Raw genomic sequence first — 22,704 nt, 5'->3', positions numbered from 1 at the left:
CGAGATCTACAAAATACAAGGAGCTAGACCAAAATCCTCAGATGAACTGATTCCCATTCCGTCACAATTGGACCCCCCACTAGGAGATTCATTATCTATTGATCAAAATTTTCAGAAATTACCTCCAAAGGGAGGGAAAGAAAAGAGAAAACTAGAAGAGGACGAAGAGCAGGGACCCGACAGAAGAGACAACAAAAAAGAGAGAGTAGAAAGGAACCAAGTACTGACACCATAAAAATCTACAATCTCTCGTCGCACATACTCTCCCCATTTGAAACTCGGGTCCTACAAAAAGGGCTAAGTTTTTCACCCTCCAGTGGCCCAAATAAATTTGGATTATTTAAGGACTTACATGTTTTCATTCGACAGCTCACATTGAAGCGCCATTTTGCCACTAACCCTTTGGTGAACCAAAATCGTAATTATGTCAGTCAATCGGCGGCACCAACACCCTCACCATCAATTATGCCTGAGGAAGAGGTACTTCAAATTCTTGAAGAACTCTGGGAGGAGGGCCACACAGAGGGCGATGTCGCTATGTCGCAGATAGAACCCTCTATGCAAATTACCACTTTTAAACCAAAATCCACATTTTATCCTAGTTCATCAAAAGGACCTTACATTGAGACCTATTGCCAAGCGGTCTACAAAGATTTGGTAGCCCTATGTGAAAAACCGAAGAATACAAAATACCTAAACCTAACACTTGAGGAGAATCTAGCTCTTAAAGCCCTAAAAAATAATGCTGATATTATTATTAAACAGGCGGACAAAGGGGGAAGTATAGTGATCCAAAATAGGATAGACTACTTGAAGGAGGCTAGTCGTCTTTTAGCGGACACTGATACCTATCTTAAATTATCCAAAGACCCCCTCCCGGAGTACCAGCAGCTACTAAAAACCCTCATATATACAGCATGGGGAAACGGTGTGCTTACGAAGAGAGAGAGGCAATTTTTTCTCCCGTTCGAATGCAGCACCCCACATTTTTATTTCTTACCTAAAATTCATAAATCACTTGTAGATCCCCCGGGCCGCCCAATTATAGCCAGTACGAATAGTTTTCTTTGTGGTCTTTCCATGTATATTGACCACATGTTACAACCCCTTGTTCTCCAACTGCCATCATATATAAAAGACTCCAAAGAAGTTATAGACGCTCTCCAACACTACAGATGGGAACCAGGATATTTTTGGGCTTCCCTGGATGTAGCGTCGCTCTATACCTCTATTCCTCATGAGGTTGGAATTAGAGCGGTTCAATACTTCTTAAATAAGAGTGGAGACTTCAATTCTCTCCAGTCTCAGTTTTTACTGGAGTCAGTTGAGTTTTGTTTAAAGCACAACTACTTCACGTTTTGCGAGCAGTTTTATTTACAATTAAAGGGGACTGCGATGGGAGCTAATTATGCACCTGTATATGCCAACCTAACCATGGGTCAATGGGAAGATGAAAACATCTGGCAGAATAATCCCTTCGCAGAATTCATAGTTTACTTCGGGCGTTATATTGATGACGTGATTTTAATTTGGAGTGGGACCATGGAGACTTTCCTTTCTTTTGTTCTATATTGTAATTCTAACACTTTTAATCTAACTTTCACATACGTCATAGATCCCCATGAATTAGTCTTTCTGGACCTAGTGGTAACACACGAACAAGATAAAATAATAACTAAAAATCACAATAAGCCAACTAATGGCAACTCGTATCTTCACTACGATAGCTGCCATCATCCTGTTTGGAAGAAGAATATTCCAAAAGGACAATTCAATAGACTGAAAAGGAACTGTACCCAGGATGAGGAATATATTGAACAGAGTATTCTAATGCAAAAGAAATTTGAGGAAAAATGTTATCCTGAGAACTTAGTCAATGAAGCTTTTTCTTCTTTTCTAAAACCACCTGAGGCAACACTGACCAAAAAACATCCAGTCAATGAGAATACCACAAGATTTGTGACTACCTATAATGATTGCTATAAATCAGTGGCTGACATTATTAAGAAACATTTTAAAATATTGCATTTAGATCAAAGATTGGCTCCAATACTTCCAGCCACCCCGCAGGTTACTTTTCGAAGGGCCCGTACAATTAAAAATATTTTAGCACCGAGCAAAATTCAAAAGAAACCATCAGGCTCCCCCTTGGATATTAGAAGCTATTTTAATGACCGTAAAGGGATTTTTCAGTGCAAAAAACGGGCGTGTCTGACGTGCCAATTTATCACCCATGGCACAGATAAAATACACTTACCTTCTGGAAAATTACTAAACATTAAACATTTTGTAACTTGCTCTACAGAATTCGTAGTCTATGTTTTACGGTGTTCCTGTGGCCTCTTTTATGTAGGCCGAACTATTAGGGCACTACGAGCCAGAATCGGGGATCACCGTCGCCTAATTAAAAAGGGATGTACAGAACATAGTGTTCCCCGGCATTTTAATCTTTGTCATAACAAGGACTTCAAACACCTAGAAGTCTTTGTGATAGAGCACATTCCAAAAGGAACCCTGACCGCTAATGAAAGATTCTCCCTTCTGTGTAGAAGGGAGGTCTTTTGGATACATAGATTTGATTGTTTGGCACCCAAGGGGTTAAATGAGGAAATTGAGGTCAATGTTCTCATCTAATCAAAAAATTATCTTCTTTCTGACTTTTTAATCATATGTTTATTCTACTGAATATTTTAGCAATATATTTTATGTTCTACCACTAGAGGGCAGTATAGTAACGGAGTGCTCCTATATAGGTATGTTGGTACCATATATAATGAGAGTGTGTATTATTTTACACAGAGACAAAAATAGCATTGTCTTTTTACATTCATGATTTTAAAAGTATATGAGAATAATAATTTTTTAAAATTTTAAATATTGATGTAAATTGTGTGTGTATGCTTATATTTGATTTTTGTTATGTTATGTTCTTGTCAAGGGTTAAAACTCTCGGTTTTGATACATCATTTCCTGTTCCCCTCCCCTTCATTAAAATCCTCCCCTTTTTTAGTCTATATAAATATATTTTCAATTTTGAGTCCTAATGACTGTGACAAAGCCCTGGATAGGGCGAAACGCGTAGTCTGGGACTGTTTCAAAACCCCTCTTTTATTTTGGAAGACCTAAGTCAGTAATATCAAGAAAAGATTTTCATTTATAATCGCCATTTACAATTTTTTTTTCCTCAATGCAATTTGCACTTTGTCCACTGGAGGGCGCCTAACATTCGGCTGAACTTTTCTCTGCCTGCTTGTCAGCACGTTCCAACAGGAAGATTGTCTCTCCATGGCTGTCATCTCTGTGCTGCGCTCCTAGCAGCTGCAAACACTGAGGCTGGAGCACGTTTGGACGCATACAGGAAAAATGTACAGGAGCCCAGATGCCAGATAGTAACTAGGAAGTGACATCAAACGCCATAGTGACGTCCTGGGTAATGTACTCCAATTACAATCAGCACGGTTGTTTTCTATGAATGCAGCTGGAAACAAAATTGCAAAACTTTAACCCTTGAAGCCCTGAAAGATTGTGTGTGTTTTCATGCAGGCACTGGGAACATTTTTTTGCGTTGTGCTGTATACATTTGTTTATCTTTTCTACATAAAGAACTGGTTCTTCCGAACAAACTAAGATCTACTGAATGTTATTCCTCACAAACATTATGTGGAATTAGAGTGGTAAACCTTTATGAGCGCAGGAATCCTTTTTGTTGTAAATGACCACACCGAACCAGCTCCACCACTTCAAAGACACCATGAGTGCTGGTACTTGCCTTTCTTCGGAGTTTATCATCCACATAAGCCAAAGCAAATCAGGGTAGTATTTGACTCCAGTGCCAAGCATCAAGGCGTATCCCTGAACGATGTTCTTCTCACTGGTCCAAACCTAACCAAAAACCTTGTAGGTGTACTTATGAGGTTTAGAAGAGAGCCAGTTGCTATAACTGCCGACATTGAACAAATGTTTCATTGCTTCGTTGTACATGAAGACCATAGGAACTTCCTAAGGTTTCTGTGGCACCGTGACAACAACATGGACAATGAGATGATTGAATACCGCATGAAGGTATATATTTTCGGAAATAGTCCCTCACCCGCTGTTTACCAAGGACTGCCCTTGTTGGAGAAAACAAGTACGGTGTGGATGCTCGACACTTCGTTGAGAGAGACTTCTATGTGGACGATGGACTTAAATCTTTGCCAACAGATGAAGAAGCCATAGACCTGCTCCAAAGGACACAAGGTATGCTTTCTGAGGCTAACCTCAGACTACACAAGATTGCCTCAAATAGTGTTGCGGTTATGAAAGCCTTTCAACCTGCCGATCATGCCACAGGGTCAAAGACTTAAATCTGGGAATGGAAATACCACCTGTACAGAGAAGTCTGGGCCTACAGTGGGACTTATTAAAAGATACCTTCAGCTTTCAAGTCAGCTCTGCAGACAAGCTATTTACCAAACGTGGTGTTCTGTCAGTGGTGTACAGCCTATACGATCCATTGGGATTCGTAGCTCTCATCGCTATACAAGGTAAATCCTTACTTAGTTCTCAAAAACTATTAAATATTGGGATGCTCTACTACCAATAGAACAGCTTTCAAAGTAGGAGTCCTGGAAACAATCTCAACATGCCTTGCACGAGAAGCCAGGAGATCCACGTCTGGCATGCCCCATCTCAGGCAAAGGAGTCGAAATACATCCGGATGTGGCGACCATTCCCCTTGGTCCAGCATCTGATGACTTAGGTAGTTCGCTTGCCAGTTTTCTATGCCTGTTATGTACACGGCCGATAGAGCCGGCACGCGTCGCTCTGCCCACCGCAGGATGTGTGCGACCTCCAATGCTGCAGCCAAGCTCCTCATTCCTCCTTGATGGTGGACATACGCCACTGCCTTGGTGTTGTCCGACTGGATCTTGACTGGGCGTCCCTGCAGCTTCTGTGACCATGTGGAGAGGCACCGCCTGATCTCCTGAAGTTCCAGCACATTGATCGGCAGGTGGGATTCTTCCTGCGTCCAGCGACCCTGTGCTGACTATATGCCCCAAACTCCCCCCCAACCGGTCAGGCTGGCGTCCGTCGTGATCACTGTCCAATGAAGAGGAAGGAACGACCTCCCGGACTGAAGGGCCGTTGCCCTCAGCCACCAGACCAGGGATACCCTGACTAGGTGGCTCACCCGAATCTGACAATCCACAGACAATGGAGACTTGTCCCATTTGCACAGAATCTCCTTTTGCAAGTCTCGAGTGTGTAATTAAGCATACAGTACCGCCTCGAAAGTGGCCATCATGACACCCAGGACTCGCATGCAAAAGCGCAGTGAACGACAACCTGCGGGACACCAACAGCTTCACTGCAGCCTGAAGAGTCTGCAGCGTGTCCGAAGGGAGAAAAACTCTTGCCTCTAAGGAGTCCAGAATCAAGCCCAGGTACTCCAGGCGTTGAGTCGGCACCAACACCGACTTCTGGAGGTTCAGTACCCAACTAAACTCCGGAAGAGTCTGACTGGCGATCGCCACATCCTCCCCCAATTCTGAGGCGGAAGCTGCTCTCAGAAGGAGGTCGTCCAGGTATCCCACGATCGCAATCCCTTGTTGCCTCAGCAAAGTCAGAATGCCCTTGGTGAAAACCCTTGGAGCCGACGCTAGGACGAAGGGGAGAGCTACAAATTGGTAGTGCTCATCCCCGACCGAAAAGCGGAGCAAACGATGGGCAGTGCTGTTCACTTGCATGAGTGTGTGTGCAGTACACATTGAATTAATAGAATCTATAGATGCCTCAAGTTTCATCAATGCGCTAAGACGATTCCTAGCCATCAGAGGACCAGTCAAGACACGAAGATCTGACTGTGGAACTAATTGCATTGGAGCCTGTCGAGAGTTACAGCTCAACTCTAGGCCAATCCAAGACCTTTTAGCCAAAAAGGGCTGTACATGGATTTTCAATTGTCCTCATACTTCCCACATGGCTGGCTCATTGGAGAGAATGATAGGCATCACATGTAAAATATTGGACTCTATGCTTATGGACTTGAACTCCACAAGACTTGCTCACAAGATTTTAACCACCTTTCTGGCAGAAGCATCTGCCATAATCAAGTCAAGACCATTGTTCCAGTGTCCAAAGATCCAGAGACCCCCAACTATCCTTACCCCAGCTACTCTTCTTACCCAGAAGCTTGGGTACTGTTCCTGTTACACCTAGAAACGTTAAAGCAGGAAAAACCGGAGTTAGGCTTACCGGTAACTCTGTTTCTAGGAGTCTTCCAGGACAGCCTCTTGAGACCTTGGGCTCCTCCCTCTGGGACAGGAAACACGTACACCCTTTTCTTTAAAGGGCAGTCCTCCAGGTCTCCTCCTCAGTTTGCCCGAGAAATAACAGAAGACCCTGAAAGACACAATCTACACATCGTTAGATCATTATCACACTACCAGTTCCTAAATTGACACCGGGTGGGAAAAACTCCGGCTGTCCTGGAAGACTCCTAGAAACAGAGTTACCGGTAAGCCTAACTCCGGTTTTTCTCTAGTCGTCTTCCAGGACAGCCTCTTGAGATAAGCAAGAAACTTACTCTTTTTTAGGGTGGGACCACTGTCTGTAGGACCCTTCGTGCGAAGGCCTGATGTTTATCTGACATAAGGTCCAACCGATAATGTCTTGCAAAGGTTGAATAAGATGTCCAGGCTGCCGCCTTACAGATCTCTTCCGGGGAAGCTCCGGCTCTCTCTGCCCAGGAAACTGCAACTGCCCGGGTAGAATGGGCTTTGACAATAGATGGTTCCTTACCCCCTACCTGATAAGCCTCAATAATTAACATCCTCAGCCATCTGGCTATGGAGGATTTAGATGTCCCGTAACCCTTACGGGTACCTGAAAAATTAACAAAAAGTGAATCACTAAGTCTAAACTGCTTAGTGGCCTCTAAATAAAATAAAATATTTATTTTAACGTCCAATAAGGACAACAATTCCCCCTCATCATTATCTGACGAGGAATGCAGAGTTGGTAGGATAATATCCTGAGTTCTGTGGAAGGTGGATGCCACCTTTGGCAAAAAATTAGGGTCCGTCCTAAGAATGACCCGGTCATCAAAAACCTTCAGGAAGGGCTCTCTAATAGAGAGGGCCTGAAGGTCACTAACTCTCCTAGCTGAGGTTATGGCGACTAGAAATGCCGTCTTTAATGTCACATGCTTCAGAGAAGATTCCTCCAGCGGCTCAAAAGGTTTGTTGGTAAGAGCTTTCAGTACCAACGAGAGATCCCAAGTGGGGCAGGCTCTAACCTTAACGGGCTTGGATCTTGCTAGACTTTTGAAAAAAAAATTAACAAAGCGATCTTGCTGAAGAGGAGTCTCCAAAAAAATGCTTAAGGCCGCAGCCTGTACCTTGAGGGTGCTTATGGATAAGCCCAGTTCTACCCCAGCTTGCAGAAAATCCAGCACTGCTGGGATGTTAGTCTGGAAAAACCCCTGCTCCAACCTCCAGGAATTGAATTTTTTCCAGATTTTGGAGTAGATAGCCCTTGTCACTGGCTTGCGACATTCCAGGAGGGTTTTCACTACCCTATCTGAAAAGCCACGGGCTTTTAAAAGTTGTTCCTCAGAAACCAAACAGTTAATTTCATGCTCTTTATCCGAGGATGAAGAACTGGACCTATGGACAGTAGGTCCTCTCTTTCCGGAAGTGTCCAAGGTGGATAAAGGGCCAGTCTTTTTAGGCTGGTGAACCAAGGCCGCTTGGGCCAAAACGGCGTGACCAGAATCAGGTCCGTGGATTCCCTGATAAACTTCTGAATCACCCTGGGGATTAATCTCACTGGGGGGAAGGCATATGCTAGGTTGAAATGCCAGGGATGGGCGAAGGCATCTATACCCCTCGACCTGTCCTGATGGTGGATAGAGAAGAACTCTGGAACCTTCTTGTTCCCTTCTGCTGCAAATAGGTCCACTTCTGGTAATCTCCAGAGAGACACTATTTGATCGAACACTACTTGGTTCAGACACCACTCGTCTTGATTTACTGACTGTCTGCTGAGTAAGTCGGCCAGGGTATTCAGAGACCCCTTCAAGTGGACTGCCGAAAGGTATATCAGATTCTTCTCTGCCCAGCTTAGAATTTGTTCAGGGGACGCAAGTTCAATATCAGTCTGTATTTCCCTGAGGGTTTTTTCACCACGAATACAAGTGAATACACCCCTAGACCCTTTTCTGCTAGGGGAACCTCCACTAAGACTCTCTGGTCTAATAAATCTCCTATAAGGAGGCTTAAGGCTTCCGCTTTCTCCCGATCTCTTGGGAGTTGGGTGACCAAAAATAACAGAGGGGGAGGGGAAAGGAATTCTAGTCTGTAACCGTTTTTTATTACGTCCAAAACAAACGGACTGACTGTAGACTCTGTCCATTGCAGGAGGAACTCCCCCAATCTTCCTCCCACAGGGACCTGAGTGTCACTGGGGTTTGGGGGTAGTTTGAGGAGGGTTAAACAAGATTCCCCCTCGACCTCGTCCCTTCTGGTTCGCCCAGTGTTTTTTAGGACGGTTATCGTCTTTTTGGTTCTGTTTGAACCCTCGAAAAAACCGACTATTCCCATCTTTTTTCTTTTTCTCGGGAAAAGCTTTCTTTTTATCCTGCGTCCTTTCCAAAGCCTCTTGGAGGCCAGGGCCAAACAAATGGTCCCCTGAAAAAGGCAAGCCGCAGAGTTTCAGCTTAGACGCTGCATCTCCGGTCCACGTCTTTAACCAGACTGACCTTCTGGCCGCATTAACCAAGGCCGCCGATCTAGCTGCCAGCTTCACTGATTCAGAAGAAGCATCAGCTAGAAAGCCTACAGCTTTCATAAGCAACGGGAAAGACTTTAAAATCTGTTGCCTAGAAGTACCGGCTGTAATGTGAGCTTGAAGCTGATTGAGCCAGCATTCCAGATTCCTAGCCACGCACGTAGCCGCCAGAGCAGGCTTCAGTGCAATAGTGGAGGCATCCCATGCTCTCTTGAGTAGGATTTCACCTCTCTTGTCCATGGGATCCTTAAGACATCCAAGGTCGTCAAAGGCCAGGTCGGTTCTTTTGGAGACCTTGGCCAGGGGTGCATCAAGCTTCGGGACCTTGTTCCAGGGCTGTGATGCGTTATCCTCAAAAGGAAATCTCCTTTTCAAATTCCCCGCAAAAAAGGGCCTTTTTTCCGGCTGCTCCCACTCCAGCAAGATAGCTTCTGTTAGCGACTTGTGAACGGGGAAGACCTTGGTCTTTTGAGCACCGCACCCTTGGTATAACTGGTCGTGCTTTGATAACTGGACCGGTTCCTCTCGGATCTCTAAGGTTTCGTAGATAGCATTAAGCAAATCTCCTACGTCTTCTAGAGATAGCTTATATCTTGTCCCCCTGGAGGAATCTTCCTCTACCTCTGAGCCAGATGCTGAGTCTACCTGGGAAGAGGCTTGGGACCGTGTGGACCCACCAGCCTCCTCTTCCTCTTGCTCAAACGCTCCGGGAGTGGCTGCCAAAGATGGTGCACTAGAGGCCTTATAGATTGGGGATGGCATTTGCACCCTATCCATCATCCCCCGAAAGGAACTGAAGGTAGATGCCAATTCATCCCTGACGGATGTCAAAACTTTATGACACTCAGCAGTGGAGTCGTCTTTAACTAAACTGGCGATGCACTCAGCACATAGAGGCTTTTTCCAGCTAGAGCCTAACTTCTCCCCACACACAGCGCACTTTCTTTTTGGGGCCTGGACTGCTGTCTTGTCCTGAGCTTTGACCTGCAAATAAACACATAGCCAAAGCACAATCGTCAGAATAGCCCCCTTGACCACACACCCCTGTGATATAGTCAGAAAGTGAGTGCGGGGGAGTCCCTCTACCAACAAGTTCCCCACCCAGGGAGGGAGAAGCGACAGTGGTCTGATTCAGACCTAATCCCCCAGAGTAAGGCAGAACGACCTCGCCCCCTTACCTGGGAGATGCCAGAGCCGGTGGACCCGGAGTCTGTAGTCCTCGCTTCCTCCATTAGTCCCAGTGTTCTGAACAGCTCGGCTGCCCGTGTAACACACCGCTCCGGAGCCTTCGTTCCTCTGCTGCGCCTGTTGACGGACGGGACCACATCCGGCGGCGCCCCTTGATGACTCGTTCCTCTGACGCACTTCCGCCCGAGGAACGAATCCGCCCCGCCCCTCAGCGCCGCTCCGGAAGGAAGTGACGTGCCGAGCGGCATGGCTAAGCCAGCGTCACTCGCCGCCGCCATTGCTGTGTCCCCTGCTGGGAATACCCACGCGACCAAGGTCAGGTACTGGGGATAGGGGGGAGGATTTTAGTCCCAAGGGTTCCCGCTCTCCCCGAGCGCTAAGGACAGCAGCAGAAACTTGGTGACCTCCTCTTCCGACCAGGAACAGAGGGGTACCAAGGCAGAGAGGGAAGTCCAGCAATTCTTTAGTCCCTGACGTGCTCCTTCCCTTCTGGCAGGAAACACAAATAACTGACGAGGAGGAGACCTGGAGGACTGCCCTTTAAAGAAAAGGGTGTACGTGTTTCCTGTCCCAGAGGGAGGAGCCCAAGGTCTCAAGAGGCTGTCCTGGAAGACGACTAGAGAAACCTGTGTTATGACCAATGGAACCAAGTGCAACACCTCGCCAACTGCTTCTGGAATCGTTGGAAGATGGAGTATCTGACGTCACCGCGTATTGAGGACGTACCTCGTTTGTTTGCCGGCCGGCTGTTCCTGTCTTTGCTGTTTTTAAACTTCTTAATTGTAAGTGTTCTACTTGCTCTACTTTTAATAAATCCTGACGGTACTTCACTATGTGAGTTTGTATATCTTTTATTGGGACCTGGCTACCTGATCTCTGGATTGAAAGGACTAGCTTGGATCGCTTCTTTGCTGACAGCTGTAACACACTACTATGCATTAATGATCCCTTGAGGGTCGCTAAGTTCCGGTAAGGGTCAGTGTGTTTCTACGGTGGTGGTGCTTCAGTCTTACTTCACAGTGTCTGTTATAATTAGTCACCGGGAGAAAGCCAGAGTGTCTGTTTGCCATACGATTTTGCACTATTGTTGTTTTTTCGTTTTTTCTTCTTTATCTACTGGGCTGAGTCCATTGATGTGGGAGCTTCTCAACCGAAATATATCTATGTTGGATCTTCAATTGGATACACCACGGATTGCCTAGTTTGATCCATAAGGATCTTTTCTTCTGGTAAGGGTCAGCTTGAACGTGTTTTACCCTGATATTGATCCAGCATTAGCCACGGAATTGGATTCTCTTCTTACTGATTGGACAATCTTATATATTTTCACAAATTTTGTGTGTTCATATTTTATTGGGACTATTTACACATTTGACCTTTTGGTCATCGTTACGAGGTGTTTCTAGCACAATTTTCTTTTTTATACTATATGGTCAAATTACATATAAGGGTTACTTAGCGCAACTCCTATTTTTCACTATCTTTCTACTCTGCAAGGACGCAGGAAATGGCAATGCCTTAACCCTAACATACAAGTTAGAGATTTCTTTCTGCTTAAGGACCAGCAAGCTGAAACAATCGAATGGCCCATGGGACTTATTGTAAAGAACGTTCCTAGCGATGACAGTAAGGTACATAAGGTGGAGTTGAAGTTTTCAAGACAAGGAACTGTAAAGACTTTCATCAGACCTATCACGGAACTTATTCTGCTCTTGCCCTTTGGAGAATGAACTTGATTGCTTACGCTGCTGGATCCTACCTGTGACTTCAAGAAGAAAGTGTCTTGAACTTTAGTTGACATAACTTGAAGCCTTAAATTGAGAGTTATTGTTATTGCATTATATGCATGTTCTTTTTATGTCTTTCAGGTCTTCAAGAAATCAAAGCAAATTACACTGTTTGTTATTTGCAGTTGCATCACTACCGTTCTGATGTATATAGTGACATGCCAGACGGGGAGTGTGCCGCCCCAATGGGGCATATAATTTGTATATATTGTTTCCCTAACCATTTTTCTATGGACATTATGTTTTGTTCACATGCTGCCATCTAGTGACCTTTTGTGGTATGCATTTGTTATTTCTATGTTTCTTTCTCTGATCTATGACACGTTTCCTTTGTGTGTAATGTTCCACCCTTCTTCTTGAGTCATGGAGACTGAAGCTACAGGCCACATGTATTCTGCATAAGTAAGCTACAGACAGTATTATCTTTTGACCGCATAAGTACCACAACCTATTCTGTTGTACCCCGATGTTCAGAATTAAAGCACTTCTGCGAATAGAATCGGTACTTGGTGAGTTCAAGCTATCTGATGAGGATTGTCCTCAGTGATTATATCTGCTTATACAGGACAGGCATAGATGTCTCGGAAGGGATAAATCGCTTCACAACAACAATCGGAGTCCGAATAAATCTAAAGACCTAATCTAAAGAAAAACTCATACAATAAATGATCATAACACAAAGGTGGGAAACTTGCTGTCTTGGAAGACTCCTGTACATAGATTTACCAGTAACTCTAATTTTGAATTTTCCGAATTATCTTCCAGGACAGCACAAGCAAAGATAAACAGAGAACTAGATTAGGGAGGGAAAAAATTTAGAGCTCTCCTCCCAAAGGGCTGACCATGACAGATTAACCAGGTATATGAACCTCTCAGTAAAGAGATAATCAAGAGAAAAACAAATACAGACAACCTAAACCGCAGAGAAACTTGACTACATGGCCAACACAGCACACATTGGCTCCTGACTAACCAAATGAGAAGTTACACAGAACTCATTCATAAAGTAAATAACTGTATTTATTTATATATATATATATATATATATATATATATATATATATATATACCAAGCCGGTGTGAGTACTTAGCCAGTTAAGTGGACACACCAGCCCTTATTAAATAATTTAACCAGTTTACGCCCATCATATAGCAAAATTATGGCTGAAAATTGGTTGTCTTATCCTCGCCCACGCACAGTGCAGTGATCAGTGGTGTGGTGTATCAGTCTGACAAACTACATCTCCGTTCTATACCATGGAACTATGGCTTACTTATACCATGTGATCAGCTGTGTCACATTACAGCTGATCACAGTGTAAACAGACAGAGTCGTTTAATGGCTTTTCCTCCACTCGTACTGGCAGACGTAAATAGAGAAGAACCGACTGACTGCTCTCTTGGACTGGGCTGGAAGGGGGTGAAAGTGCCCGGTATTGACGTGGTTAAAAAAGTAATTGAAAGAACATACTGAGGCCTCTATTTGGATCAGATATAACATACAGCTATGAGCATATTTTGCATACAAGATATTTATAGTGTTCATACATATTTATAGAAGGAATTCTTTCTGAAGTCACGAGAGCAAACTTTTTGCAAGAACCTGAATGTACCAACTACAAACATAAGCTGTGGTGGAGAAACAGAAATAAATACCACATACAGTGAATTAGAACATAGTAAATAGTCTGCTGCCAAAACACCCATACAAACATCAATCACTGTACACCTACAGTGAGGAAAATAATTATTTGATCCCCTGCAGATTTTTGTATTACTTATAAACACATGGAGGGTCTATAATTTTTTATCATAGGTGCATTTTAAATAAAAGACAGAATATCAACCAAAAATCCAGAAAAACACATGATACAAATGTACACAGATTAGTTTTGTCAATTTAAGAAGGTGCTCCTAACGACAACGCATTATGTGTATAAAAAACACCTGTCCACAGAATCTCTTTTTTCCATTCAAAACTCACCACTATGGGCAAGACCAAAGAGCTGTCAAAGGGTGTCAGGGACAACATTGTAGACCTGCACAAGGCTGGAATGGGCTACAAGAACATCAAAAATAAGTTTTGTGAGAAGAAGACAACTGTTGAAGCAATTATTCACAAATAGAAGAAATACAAAAAAAAACATACATTTCCCTTGGTCTGGAGCTCCATGCATGATTTCCCCACAAGGGGTAAGGAAGATCATGAGAAAAGGGAGGGATCAGCTCAGAACTACACAGGAGGAGCTTGTGAATGATCTCAAGGCAGTTGAGACCACAGTCACCAAACAAACCATTGGCAACATAATATGCCGCCATGGATTGAAATCCTGCAGCGCCTGCAAGGTCCCCCTCCTCCAGAAGGCACATGTACAGTCCAGTCTAAAAATTGCCAATGTACATCTAAATGATTCAGAGAAGGATTGGGAGAAAGTGCTGTGGTCAGATGAGACCAAAATTTTGCTTGTTGGCATTAACTCAACTCGCCATGTTTGGAGGAGGAGGAAAAATGCTGACTTTGCCCTGAAGAACACCATCCCTATAGTCAAGCATGGAAGTAGAAACATGCTTTGGGACTGTTTCTCTGCTAAAAATACAGGTTGACGTTGCCGCATTGAGGGGCCAATGGACGGGGCTATGTATTGTAAAATCTTGGATGAAAACCTTCTTCCCTCAACTAGAACACTGAAGATGGGTCGATGATGGGTCTTCCAGCATTACAATGACCCAAAACATACCGCCAAGGCACTAAAGAAGTGGCATAAGAAGAAGCACATTAAGGTTATGGAGTGGCCTAGCCAGTCTCCAGACATTAATCCTATAGAAAATGTATGGAGAGAGCTGAAACTTGGAGTTGCCAAGCAAAAGCCAAGAAATCTTAAGGATTTAGAGAAGATCTGTAAAGAAGAGTGGACCAAAATCCCTCCTAAAATGTGGGAAAACCTGGTAACCAACTACAAAAACCGTCTTACCTCTGGGCTTACCAACAAGGGTTTCTCCACAAAGTACTAAGTTATGTTTTGCATGGGGATCAAATACGTATTTTACTCACTTAACGGCAACTCAATTTATAACATTTGTATTGGGGTTGTTTTTTTGGATTTTTGGTTGATATTCTGTCTCTATCATTTAAAATACACCTATGATAAAAATTATAGACCCTTCATTTGTTTATAAGTGGGCAAACTTACTCTGCAGGGGATCAAATAATGATTTTCCCACTGTACTGTATATGGCTGTCAAATAGGCCTTGTAACCTATAAATCAAGGAGGAAGGAAGAAAGGAGAGTGGAGGGGGGGGGGTGAGTAGGTAACACATGACATTAATAATTTGATTGTACTACTGTGCAATACACATCTTGTAGTGAAAAGACAAAGATACTGCTTGTCCTTAAACTCTTCAGCAAAAGACTTCAGCAAAAGACTATCACACCGTCTATATACAAAGTCAAGCAAGAGATTAAACAGTGTGATACAGTATTGAAGCCATCAAAAAGTGCATAAGAACACCATATGACATGCAAAGGGTTAGTGTAATGCCGCGTACACACCATCACTTTATGTGATGAAAAAAAACGTCATTTTCTGTGAAGTAAAAAACAACGTTTTTGAAACTTCAATTTTCAAAAACGATGTTGCCTATACACCATCGTTTTTTTTTCATCACATAAAGTGATGGTGTGTACGCGGCATTAGAGGTTCATACTGTGGTATTGGATAAGAAATCATGCACAGACACAGCACATGCCCTGTATAGGGCTAAGAGTTGTAACAAGTAAGTAGGCATACAGACAACCCTAAATAGTGTGCAGGAGACTGGGCCTATAGCCAACTCTAACGTCCTGCATCAAGGGAGTTAGTTTGGGAGCTAATTAGATCAAAAAAATAAAATGCCCATGAAACTCCTCCATGAAAACGAAAAACGCACAAAAACCTTCTTGGAGGATGAAGGAAATGTGGCACAGGGTAAGGCTGTCCAAGGGATTTAAAGCGGAGTTCCATTCATTTAAAAGTCAGCAGCTGACTTTTAATAAACAGACACTCACCTGTCCCACGGTCCAAGGATGCAGGCGCACAAAGCATCGCTCCTCTTCCCCTCCTTTCCGCTGAGCCAGCATTGTAACTGTGGGCGCCCGGCTGTGGCTTCACAGTTGGGTGCGCACTGCGCATGCGCAAGCCACCCTGCATGTTGTGAAAGGACACGCCACAGGTCCCAGAAGATTGCAGGGAGAGAGGTTGCAAACAACGCATCCCCACTGCATAGAGGAGATGCAATAACTAACCAGTTTGACAGAACAACTTCCTCTTTAAAGTGTTTTTTTGTGATGCACTTCAAGCCCATCTCCTATGTGCACTCCGGGAGAAGAATTTGTGAAAAACATATTTTACCAATCTGCAACATGGATTATAGATCAACTCCAAGAAACTTAAAAATGATCCCTTTCAGGGTCTATAGCCCTGCACTGGGCGTAAGGACGCAGGGATGTACAGTCCACCGCTGGAAGAAAGGGGAGTGCCGTCTGCCAGGTGAGCAAAGGATCATATAAGTACAATAAAAATGATGAACGTATAAATGGTGCTTCCGCGTCGCCACTTAAGTGTAGAATAACCATAAATGATTAATAAAATTTAATTTAAATATGCTGCTAAATCTGAATGGGTGAATAAAATACCCGCAGTGATAGTGATAAAGAGAGTGATCAGCGCATATAATCCGATGAATAAATAATAAAGATAATATACCACTAATATATAACAAAATCAGTGATGAGTGACAATAATGTGCAATAAATGCCAATTGTCCCAAAATGCAAATATAAGTGAACAGAAAATGACAAAAAAATAAGGCAAAAGAGGGTCCTTGTGTAATCCAAATCTTAAAGGAACTTCACAATCTTCTGTGTAAATCTTCTAGGTGCTGTGCTCACAGAGCACTTACCTTAAGGCTCCATTCACACCTAGGCGACAAAACGCCTGACGCCCGATACGCTGGAGGGGCAAATTTCCATTGCTGTCTATGAGATGGTTCACATCTCACGCCGAACGCCGAAACGCCGTACGCCTACCGCCTGAAAACAAGTCCCGGACCCTTTTTTCCAGGCGGCATTGGCGTTAGGCCATAGACCGCAATGGAAATGATTTGTGAAAAAAAAAAAAAAGTTACACAAATCGCGGCAAAATACGCCGCATACGCAGCGTTACAATGTGAATGCAGCCTAAGGCAGGTATATACAGGATTGTATGAGTATGGGTAGGTCCAGGGATGGTTCCTCCGCATAGATTCCCAGTTACTGTCTATCTCCACGGGTGCAGATGGCCTCACAGTTTCTCTCCTCGATTTGAGCCCCAGTATAAATCAAAGAGACACTCCATTGTGAAGTACAGCAAGGGATTTTAACCACTTAAGGACCGCCTCCTGCACATATACGTCGGCAGAATGGCACGGCTGGGCACATGTACGTCCTGTACTAGTACCCAGCCATGGGTCGCGGGCGCACTCCTGCAAAACCCGGTCCGAAGCTCTGGGACCGCGGGACCCGATTGCCGCTGGAGTCCAGCGATCGGTCCCCGGAGCTGAAGAACGGGGAGAGCCGTGTGTAAACACGGCTTCCCCGTTCTTCACTGTGGCGGCTGCATCGATCGTGTCATCCCTTTTATAGGGGGGACACAATCGATGACGTCACACCTACAGCCACACCCCCCTACAGTTGTAAACACACTTCAGGGAACACATAACCCCATCAGCGCCCCCTTGTGGTTAACTCCCAAACTGCAACTGTCATTTTCACAGTAAACAATGCATTTTAAATGCATTTTTTGCTGTGAAAATGACAATGGTCCCAAAAATGTGTCAAAATTGTCCGAAGTGTCCGCCATAATGTCGCAGTCACAAAAAAAAAAAAATCGCTGATCGCCGCCATTACTAGTAAAAAAAAAAAAAAAAAAAAAATTAATAAAAATGCAATAAAACTATCCCCTATTTTGTAAACGCTATAATCGTCTCCAACATGGATGACTGCATTGTTTGGGTTAGCTAAAACGTCCGCTTTAGACATTGTGGCATATATTAAGCTCAATTTAGCGCTGTAAAATGGCGGGATCAATGACATACATTACCTTAGTTTGATCTACCATACAGATTATGTTTGCCATTGGTAATGTATGTCATTGATCCTGCTATTTTACAGAGCTAAATTGAGCTTAATATATGCCACAATGTCTAAAGCGGACGTTTTAGCTAACCCAAACAATGCAGTCATCCATGTTGGAGACGATTACTCCAGTAAAATGGCCGCTGTATTCACTTTGGCATACACTGCAGTAGTCCAATATGTTTATACTAACCCACAAAATGTCCGCCACCATAGACGGAGACATATACTCCGCCAAGATAGCCGCCGGGTCATTTCCTGTTTTCGGACTTAAATGAAAGGACTCCTGGCCAATCAGATACCTCTGATGAAGCCACGTGATGTGGCGAAACCGGTAAGGATCTGATGGACCAGGAAAAAGGAAGAGTCTGAACACCGTTGTCATTGCTGACATTTTTTTACTTTGATGTAAGCTTCTACAGCTTTATTTTTTAAAATCCCTTGCTGTACTTCACGATGGAGTGTCTCTTTGATTTATACTGGGGCTCAAATCGAGGAGAGAACCTGTGAGGCCATCTGCACCCGTGGAGATTGACAGTAGCTGGGAATCTATGCGGAGGAACCATCCCTGGACCTACCCATACTCCTACAATCCTGCATATACCTGCCTTAAGGTAAGCGCTCTGTGAGCACAGCACCTAGAAGATTTACACAGAAGATTGTGAAGTTCCTTTAAGATTTGGATTACACAAGGACCCTCTTTTGCCTTATTTTTTGTCATTTTCTGTTCACTTATGTTTGCATTTTGGGACAATTAGCATTTACTGCACATTATTGTCACTCATCACTGATTTTGTTCTATATTAGTGGTATATTATCTTTATTATTTATTCATTGGATTATATGCGCTGATCACTCTCTTTATCACAATAAAAATGATGTTACTGTTCCCTAGAATAAACAAGCATAGTCCCACTTTAAGGGAGAATTTTAGGTTTCCTGGAGTTGGACTTCAATGCCTGCAATATTTAATTGTGTATTTTGTGTACATATAAATTTGTGTAAAATATTCATTTTTGTAGTAACCTACAGGGTTTTTGCTGATCATCACCTCAGTTTCTTGTAGTCTATGTCCAATCAGGCTCAAGGACTCGCCCAATAGCTGTAGATGGGCTGCCACATCGATTGGCTCTGTGTCAGGGGCTTTGGCAGGTGAAGAAGAGAAAGACAGAGTACTACTTGAGGACTTCTTAAGGCTTGAGGAAGAAGATGAACCTAGAGAACAAGCACACACAAATGACAAAAAAAATTAAAAAATACAGATCAAAAATTACTAACACTTTACAGATCCAGAGCTTAATGACTAAATAGTCTGTGTTTGATGTTTTCAAGGCAACCTATGCATAAACTACAGAGACAGGGTCTGACTTCAATAACTGCATAGTATTTCTAGTTAGTGAATTCAAGTGTTGGAAGTTATTGGACTAAAATAGCAAGCAAGTAGTATTGATAAGGAAGCCTGGGAAAATGGTAGGCCATTACTTTCTATCAGAGCAAGGTTTTCTTTACATATTAAATCATACAACTTTGCACATGCCTAGCAGAGGGAAAAACAAACACCCGTCAGCATTTTTTCATACCTTTGCTCTTTGAAGAGGACTCTGTTGGGCTAGACTTGCGTTTCACAGTAGTGGCCTCGGCTTTGTTTTGCTTGTGCTGAAGATACTGAGCCTTCTGTTTCCAGACCTGCAGCCAGGATGAACAGAGTTTGGAATTCAATATACAGGTGAATCTCCAAAAAATGTGAATATAATCAAAAATGTATTTCAGTAGTTGAATTCAAAAAGTCAAACTCATATTATTTAGATTCATTACATACATAGTGATACATTTCAACTGCGTCTTTCTTTTAATTTTGATAATTTCAGCTAGTGAAAACCCCAAATCCAGTATCTCAGAAAATTAGAATCTTACATACATAAGACAAAAAATAAATAAAAAATCGATGTTTAATACAGAAAAGTAAATTACTGCATCAATGCAGCGTGGCATGGAGGCGATGAGCCTGTGGCACTGCTGAGGTGTTATGGAAGCCCAGTGGCTTTCAGCTCATCTGCATGTCTGCCACCTTTCACTTGACAATGCCCCATAGATTCTTTATGGGGTTTAGGTCAGGCGAGTTTGCTGGCCAATCAAGTACAGTGATAACATGATCCTTAAAGTAGATATTGGTACTTTTGGCAGTGTAGGCAGGTGCCAAGTCCTGCTGGAAAATAAAATCAGCATCTCCATAAAGCTGATCCTCAGAGGGAAGCATGAGGTGCTCTAAACTTTCCTGGTAGAGGGTGGAGCTTACTTTGGACTTGAAACACAATGGACCAACACCAGTAAATGACATGGCTCCCCAAATCATCACAGACTGTGGTAAATTTAGCATTTCATTAGGAAATCAAGCTCTCAGAGTTTGGAGGAAGAGTGGAGAGGCACATATACCAAGTTGCATGAGGTGCAGTGTGAAGTTTCCACAGTCAGTGATGATTTGGGGAGCCATGTCATCTGCTGGTTTTGGTCCACTATGTTTTATCAAAGTCAGCGCAGCCCCCTACCAGGAAATTCTACAGCACTTAATGCTTCCCTCTGCTGACCAGCTTTATAGAGATGCCGATTTCATTTTCCAGCAGGATTTGGCAGCTGCCCACACTGACAAAAGTACCAATACTTGGTTTCATGATCATAGTATTACTGTGCTTGATTAGCCAGCAAACTCGCCTGACCTAAACCCCATGGAGAATCTGTGGGGTATTGTCAAGAGGAAGATGAGAGACACCAGACCCAGAAATGCAAACAAGCTGAAGGAGCTATTAACCACCGGGCCTATTTTGGCACTTCTCTCCTTCATGTAAAAATCAATTTTTTTTGCTAGAAAATTAATCAGAACCCCCAAACATTATATATATATTTTTTAGCAGACACCCTAGGGAATAAAATGGCTGTCATTGCAACTTTTGTTCTTGCAGGGTATTTGCGCAATAATTAAAGTTTGCCCAATTTTTTTATATAATGTGAAAGATGATGTTATGCCAAGTAAATAGATATCTAACATGTCACGCTTTAAAATTGCGCACACTCATGGAATGGCGCCAAACTTCGGTACTTAAAAATCTCCATAGGTGACGCTTTATTTTTTTTTACAGGTTACTATTTTCGAGTTACAGAGGAGATCTAGTGCTAGAATTGTTGCACACACTCTAACGCACGCGACGATACCTCACATGTGGGGTTTAAACGCTTCTAAACGCGAGCTACCGGAGACAGGGGCGTTTTACATTTTTTTTTTTTGATCACTTTTATTCCTATTACAAAGAATGTAAACATCCCTTGTAATAGGAATCACTGTGACAGGTCCTCTTTATGGAAAGATGTGGGGTCAATAAGACCCCACATCTCTCCTCCAGGCTTACAAGCATTAGATCGTGAAAAAATTCACCGATCTAATGCCGACAGCCGCGATTGCGGCTTTGTTTACTTACGGGTACCGGGCGTGACGTGATAACGTCGCGCCCGGACCTCCGACGGTCATAAAGAATGACTGGTGACCATCTGGTCACCGGTCATCTCTATGCTTTCCCAGCTAGCGCTGGCCGATTCGCTCTCCGGGCCCCCAATGGCACGGGAGAGCCCGGAGAAGCACTGTATGGCGGCGGGAGGGGGGACGTCCCCTCCCGCTGCCTATAAGAACGATCAAGCGGTGGATCATTCTTATCGTGCACAGAATCGGCGGCTGAAGACGTCAATATCTGAATGATGCCTGTAGCTGCAGGTATCATTCAGATATCACCGCACAAAGCCGAGGACGTCCATAGACTGCACCTGTATACACAAACCTCAATTAACATACAAGCTTGGAACAGACAGAGCTTCCTACATTTACAGTATTCACTTACGAGTTTATCCTTTTCTGGCAGTTGTTTCCACACTTCAGCCAACTTCTTACTAAGTTCTCCAAAGTCTGGCAACAGATTAAAAAGAAAGATTAAAAGTGGTTGTAAACCTCAGACATGAAATATGACCAAGCATATCCCTCCATATTCTATAGTGTATACTTGTCTCAATCCAAAGCACTAAGTGTCTTTCCTGTCTGCTGTTTCATTTTTTTGCCATCAACATGAATCAGTTCTGACAAGTTTTCCTGACACCAAGAAAAAAAAGGTGACTGGGAGGGAGCTCCAGCACACAGCCTGTTATTGACAGCCTCAGCTATGTTCCTGTGTGCTGTGTGAGGGGGGTATGTCCCTTCCCACCAATCAGCTCTCCTTCACTGAGCTCAGCAGATTGTAATTTCAGTTCTCCACCCCGTTTTTAAAAGGAGTAAGTCACATACAAATTATACTGTTAAAATATACAGTGGGTAAAATAATAATTTGATCCCCTGCAGATTTTGAAAGTTTGTCCACATACAAAAAATAAAGGGTCTATAATTGTTTTCATACGTAGCTGAGGTCAGCACACGCTCTATGGCCGAAACTGGGGAAACTACAAGGATCTGGGATCCAGCCTGTCACCCAGTCGGCAGTTGATCGCAGATCACAGGAACAACAATTTTTTTTTTTAAATTAATTCAATTTAGAAATAAATCTCCAGGCCTATGGGCCCGAAGGGAGCCATGTCTTTCTCCTTTGCTAGGCAGAAAAAAACTGAGTTACGAGATGCAGAGAGAGGGGTTACACCCAGAGGGACCGCCCCCTGGGCGGTACTGTACTGTGTGTGATGTGTTTAATACTTTCTACAAGTTTCTGCCTAGTCACTCCTGAATGAAGGCCAATACCCACTTTGTCAAGATTACTGCTGTGTCCGTCCATGAACGA

General features: G+C 43.4%; 1 protein-coding gene across 5 annotated transcripts in view; it reads right to left on the bottom strand.

Annotated features, from left to right (window-relative positions):
• Nucleotides 1-22,704, bottom strand: part of HMGXB4 (HMG-box containing 4) — a 74,145-nt gene that overhangs the window by 29,144 nt on the left and 22,297 nt on the right. For 4 of the 5 annotated variants that reach the window (XM_040359556.1, XM_040359553.1, XM_040359554.1 and 1 more), the window contains 3 exons: nucleotides 21,784-21,848; nucleotides 19,480-19,585; nucleotides 18,930-19,114 (listed from right to left, as the gene is read on the bottom strand). In XM_040359556.1, the coding sequence (XP_040215490.1) occupies nucleotides 18,930-19,114; nucleotides 19,480-19,585; nucleotides 21,784-21,848 (356 nt within the window). The remainder of the gene's footprint in view (nucleotides 1-18,929; nucleotides 19,115-19,479; nucleotides 19,586-21,783; nucleotides 21,849-22,704) is intronic. The other variant, XM_040359555.1, reaches the window with a different exon arrangement.

Source organism: Rana temporaria, chromosome 7 (genome assembly GCF_905171775.1).
Source record: "Rana temporaria chromosome 7, aRanTem1.1, whole genome shotgun sequence".
In the NCBI taxonomy this organism is placed as follows: domain Eukaryota; kingdom Metazoa; phylum Chordata; class Amphibia; order Anura; family Ranidae; genus Rana; species Rana temporaria.
This window is presented reverse-complemented; position numbering and strand designations above follow the sequence as displayed.